General features: G+C 42.2%; 1 protein-coding gene across 3 annotated transcripts in view; it reads right to left on the bottom strand.

Moving 5' to 3' along the window:
- Positions 1-285: 285 nt before the first annotated feature.
- Positions 286-6,000, bottom strand: part of MECR (mitochondrial trans-2-enoyl-CoA reductase) — a 74,498-nt gene continuing 68,783 nt past the window's right edge. For all 3 annotated transcript variants that reach the window (XM_073563410.1, XM_073563425.1, XM_073563417.1), the window contains exon 10: positions 286-875. In XM_073563410.1, coding sequence (XP_073419511.1) covers positions 712-875 — 164 coding nt within the window. In that variant the 3' untranslated portion in view covers positions 286-711. The remainder of the gene's footprint in view (positions 876-6,000) is intronic.

The following is a 6,000-nucleotide window of genomic DNA, read 5'->3' as shown; positions in this document are numbered from 1 at the left end:
AGTTTCCTGGGGCGGATACCCTCTCTGAGGTTGTGCTGTCATGGGAGAAGGGGAAAATGAACGTTTTAATTGCAGCGTTTTTCCTGCCAAGAGCACTACAGAAAAAAATGAGTTCTTGGACTGACAGTCATAGTTCAGGTATTACAATATAATACATCAAATTCTAGGTGAGAAGGTGTCAACTCACAGTATAAAAAAATAAATACAATTTTCAAATGCCCGTCCATTATAATATCAATCTCCTGGTAGTGTGGATCTTGATAACTGTAATAAAAATATCACAAATTGTTATTCTTTTCATCTGTTTTATTTACAGGAATATGTTATCTAAGTGCAGCAGTTCAATGCTAGTTTTTCACATTAAATACAGATGTAGAGATCTTGTAAATGTACGGTAAGCCTGGAATAGACAGCGCACATTTCAGCTCAGTAATCCTGTGTACATTGTCTGCCCTGAAACAAGCATGGATGGATTAGACCTGAAGGGGATGATAACACAATATCATTTATTCAATAGTTTGGGATGTTCTCATGAAGCATTATATACAGACAGGTGAAATAAAACTCATTTATGAGGTCACATTTAATATATTAAATTCTACAATTCACAGACTGTTTACAGACAAAATATATATATCTATAAATATACATAGTCTCGGCAGGGAGGTTAGGATCTGTCATATTATATGTGCAAAGAAATTCACTTTCTGATTACATAATTAAGATCTGTTTCCGGGAAAGAAACGGTGTCTGTGCGTCACGCAGCGCTTGGGAAAAATCTTCCAGGGGCCATTCAGTGCAGGGGGGAGGAAGCAGCTTCCCTCTGCACATTAAGTCACAGAGATCCCGAATCATTTTGGTAATTTCTTCCCGATCTATAAAAAAAATATAAAAATAAATAAGATTAACCTCTTTGCTCGCTGAGGGATTTCTACAACACTGATCGTGTAGCTTTTATGTATGGGAAGTTCCAGATTATCACGAATTTCTACATACACCAAAGGAACTAAACCTCCTCCTTTGCATCTTACTGCACGATTGCCAAAATCCAACTAAATGCATAACATATTGACTGTATGTATGCATATATTATGGTGTGAGTCAGGAACTTCATGCCATTTAACCAGAGAATGTGTCATCAGAAAATGGCCTATTGATTAAATCAGGTTTTTGTGTCAAATAGGTTTTATTTTATTGCCCACATCACAAACCTTTATTAAAAATAAAAGTAAGAAATCCTGAAAGTTTCACACTGGCCACTGGGGCTTTTTTGGACTGACTTCCTAAGGTTTCAAGAAACCCTACATTAATAAGAGTCTGTTCAATCCTTAATATTGACATACTTAATCAGCATGTTCAAAACGGCATTGTGAAGGGGGAGCAGGATCCACTTTGACATCACCTGACTGGTAGATCCTGTGTCAACAATTGTGTATTGAGGTTACATAGTTAAGTTGTTAATACAGTAAAAAAAAAACAAAACACATGACCCTGAGATTCAACCGCAGGATTCAATTAGGGCCGGCTCCAGGTTTTCGTGGGCCCAAGGCGAATGAGTCTCAGTGGGCCCCTTTAACACATACCACAATTTCTTATGTACAGACACGGCAGAGAAATATAGGTATACAATGCCAAAGATTTCACTTCTAACATTATGTCAGTGATATCTATTGTAAATTCTACAATAAGTCAGAAACAGGACAGTATAGTCCTCCATACAGTATTATGGGCACCTCATAGCCCACCATACAGAATATTAGGTCCCATGTAATGCTCCATGCAGAATAAGGAGACCCATATATTGCTAATTAAAGAATAATGTACCTCATAATTCACTCCACACAGTATAATGGACCCGATATATTTCTCCATACAGAATAATGAGCCCTATATATTGCTCCATACAGAATAATGAGCCCCATATATTCCTCCACACAGTATAATGAACCCCACATATTGCTCCATACATTATAGGATGGGCTCCATATATTGCTCCATACAGTATATGATGGGCTCCATATAATGCACCAGTATATGATGGGCCCCAAATATTGCTCTATATATAATGGGACCCATATAATGCTCCATACAGTATAGGATGGGCCACATACAGTATAATGATCCCCATACATGAGTCACATATATTGCTCCATACAGTATATGATGGGCTCCATATATAACAGGGCCCATATGATGCTCCAGTGCCCCTGCATAATGGTCCATAAATAATGGTCCCTATTTGATGCTCCATATATAATGGGCTCCAAATATAATGGGCCCCATATAATGCTCTACATATAATGGGTCCCATATGATTCTCCAGTATAGGATGGTCTACATATAATGCTCCAAACATTAAAAAAAAAAAAAAAAAAAAAAAAAAAAAAATTAAATACTCCCCCTCCATATGGCTGCTGATCTGCTTCGGGCTCCTCATCGTCGGCGTCTTTCTTGCTCTGCACAGAGCCTACTGAAGCAGAGGGAGCACACTAGTCAATCATGCCCTTTGACCTGAAACGGGGAGAGGTAAGTATCGCAAGTACTAGAGCCCTGAGCAAGCAGGGTGGAAAGGGAAGCTTGGCTGGCCAGTGTCCCCAACGGTGGGTGGCCCCCCTCACCTGCTCAGGGCCCTAGCACTTGACCAGGTGCCGACCCAGCCCCTGACCATAATGCATCATCCAGTCTGACTTGAAAGAGCTACTCTCCTTCAGAATCCCAATTGTCGATCCACTGGACAAAGAATTCAGAAAAGAACATTATATATTTATACAAGTATTTTGTATTTATATTATTTTATTCTAAAAGAGCATCAAAACCTTTTTCATGACAAACTGTTCTGTAGAGCCGGCGTTCCTACACGCTCCTCCCTGCGCGCTCCCAGCATGGACGCAAGGCTCGCATATCTCTTGGGCACTGTGCTTAGGGCGCTCGCTCACGCCCTCTTAAAAGGGTCAGAGAGCGACACCCTAAAGTGTCCCCAGCCAATGGCTAGAATGTTTAAAAAAAAAAAAAAAAAAAATCAATCATCAGGCAAGCGCCGGCGCTGTAGCATGATGCGGTGGATAATTTGCATCTATTCATTTTATTTAGACATAGCTTTATTAAGGAAAAAAAAAAGTTATCTTAATCAAAATGGTGGCAGCGCCTGCACATGTGCAGTATCTACCACGTTCTGCAGCCGTTTTGGTAGAGAGGAAAAAAAAAATTAGGCTCCATCAAGATGGCTCTGGCAGCACCTGCGCAGTAACATGTATCGTAACTCCGCACACATAGCCAGAGAAACCATGGGAGAGACCTGCCCACAGGCCGCCCCGAAGTACAAATCAGTCTCTATGATGAGGAACATGTTTGTGAATCGGGGGGCAAGTGGGCAGGTCTTTCCTTTGTTTCTCTGGCTTCGAGCAGGAAGATAAGACTGCCTACAATCCCACCTCGGAGCATGAGCATATCATTATCTGAAAATTTCTAACACTTGCTAATACAAGAACCACAAGACGAATTTCTTCAACCCAGGTATTATTTTAAGCAGTATAAAAGTGGGAACATGAAAGTGTCTGTAGTTTACTTACCAAAATTCTGCTGACAGGTTCGCTTAAAAAAAAAAATTGAAAAGTGTGTTTTGTTTTTATTTCAAATAAAGGACTTTATATTTGCTCTGTGTTTATTTACCATAGAACTATAGGATTAGTAATGGAGAGGCATCTTATAGATGCCTCTCCGTTACTAAGCCATGGGCTTGATGTCACCTGACAATACAAAGGCGACATCAACCCCACAAATATGAACCTCACTTGCCACCGCTACAGGGCAAGTGGGAACAGCTGAGCAAAGTGCCAGAATTGGCGCATCTAATAGATGTGCCTTTTCAGGGCAGCTGCAGGATGCTATTTATAGCCTGAGAATATCAGTCCCCAGCTGTCTGCCTTAGCAAGGCTGGTTGTCAAAAATGAGGGGACCCCAGGCCGGATTTTTAAATGATTTAAATAATTAAAATTAAGGAGTGGGGACCCCTCTATTTTTGATAACCAGCCTTGCTGAACCTGACAGCTAAGGGTTGCAGCCCACAGCTGTCAGTTTTGCCAGGGCTGATTTTCAAAAATAGAGGGGAACCCAACCAGTTTTTTATTTATTTATCGTGCAGGCTGATGACTACTTCCATCAGCCTTCTCTTGCTCTCACTGTTATCAGTTGAATATAACTCAACATTCTCCTCTGCTAGCACGGATTGCTGGCAGAGCAGGGGAGAATGATGAGAGCGGTCTTTAGAGCCTGACGCTGGGGAACAGTAAATGTCACACTGATGACACAAGGATGTCATCAGTGTGCATGTGTGTGCGATATTTTGCAGCCCATGCTGCTTTAAAAAAAAAAAATTAAACATGTCAGCGTGTTTTAAACAAGGATACACAGTCCATGGAAACACATGTGGCCAGACCCATTCACTTGAATGTATCGACATGTGTAAAGGCCCCGTCTCACATAGCGAGATCGCGGATGCGTCACCGATTTTGTGAAGTAACAGCGATCTCTCTACATGTGACACATAGCGGCGACCGGCTCCCCTGCTGGATATCGTTGATCGTGCTCGAATGTCCTGGGCCATTTTTTCATCGTCGGCGTCCTACTGGCCAGCATCCATCGCTGTGTTTGATGCCGACGAGCGACCTCATTGGTGACGCAGAACTCAGGGACGCAGGCTGGAATCGTTCAGAATAGCTGGTGTGTGACAACCAGCGATCCTTACCAGGTCGCATCGTTGTCGGGATCGCTGGTGCGTCGTTGAAGAGATCTTCCTGTTTGGCAGCTTACTAGCGACCATGTAGCAACCCACCAGCGATCCCTACCAGGTCGTATCGTTGTCAGGATCGCTGGTGTGTCGCTATGTGAAATGGGACCTTAAGTGTTTCTGATACTTGTGAAAAGTTTCACCATACATACCAGACACAGACATCTGAAAGAGCCCTAAACTACATTACCTCCCTCTCCCACTAGTCTAGTCCTTGCCCCTTAACACATGACAATATCCTGCTGCTCTCAAAAGCTGTCCAAGATGATGGTGAATCCTGTATTGAGTAGGGGATTATACATGATGACTAACATTCTATGATTGACATTGCATGCTGTAATGTAGTCGGATCTACCACATCCTTCTCTAAAAGTGACTCTCCTAGTTTTACTCCCCCTAGAATATAAGGTGCCCTCATATTATCAGTGCTCTAGTGCGTAACATTACATTTCTCCACATTGAAAGAGGTTATTGGTCATTCTTTTAATTGTGCAGCAAACAAATAGGACAAAATAACTCAAAACTTCAGTGTGGATAACTATTCACCCCCCCCCCCCGTCAGTATTTTGTAGAACCTCCTTTTGCAAAAATTACACCTGCATGTTGCTTTGGGCAAGTCTCTATGAGCTTTACACTGGGGTTTTTGCCCATTCCTCATGAAAAAACTGCTGCAGCTCCATCAAGTTAGATGGTTTCCTCTGGTGAACAGCAATCTTCAAGTCCAACCACAGACTGTCAATTGGAATAAGGCCTGTGCTTTGACTAGGCCACTCCAAAACATTTACACATTTCCCCTTATACCTCTTGAGTGTTGCTTTAGTGGAATGCTTTGGGTCACTGTCCATCCAAGTCTCAAATCACTGACCGATTTGAAACAGGTTTTCCTCAAGACCATCCCTGTAATTCGCACCATCCATTTTCCCCTCGACGTGGACCATTTTCCATCCCTGCTGCCGAAAATCCCCACAGCATGATGCTGCCACCACGTTTCACTTTGGGGATGGTGTTCTTTGGGTGATGAGCGTTGATGGTTTGGCGCAACACATAGCGATTTCCTTGATGGCCAAAAAGTTCAATTTTGGTCAGATCTGACCACAGCACCTTCCTCCATACATTTGGGGAGTCTCTCACGTCTTTTGGAAAAATCAAAGCGAGCCTTACAACTTGTGTGTGCAAGTAAAGGCTTTTTTATGACCACTCTTCCATAAAGGCTA

The sequence above is a fragment of the Dendrobates tinctorius genome, unplaced genomic scaffold, assembly GCF_039654945.1.
Source record: "Dendrobates tinctorius isolate UK_male_01 unplaced genomic scaffold, ASM3965494v1 ptg000015l, whole genome shotgun sequence".
NCBI classification, from domain to species: domain Eukaryota; kingdom Metazoa; phylum Chordata; class Amphibia; order Anura; family Dendrobatidae; genus Dendrobates; species Dendrobates tinctorius.
The sequence above is the reverse complement of the archived record's forward strand: the minus strand, read 5'-3'. Positions and strand labels throughout refer to the sequence as shown.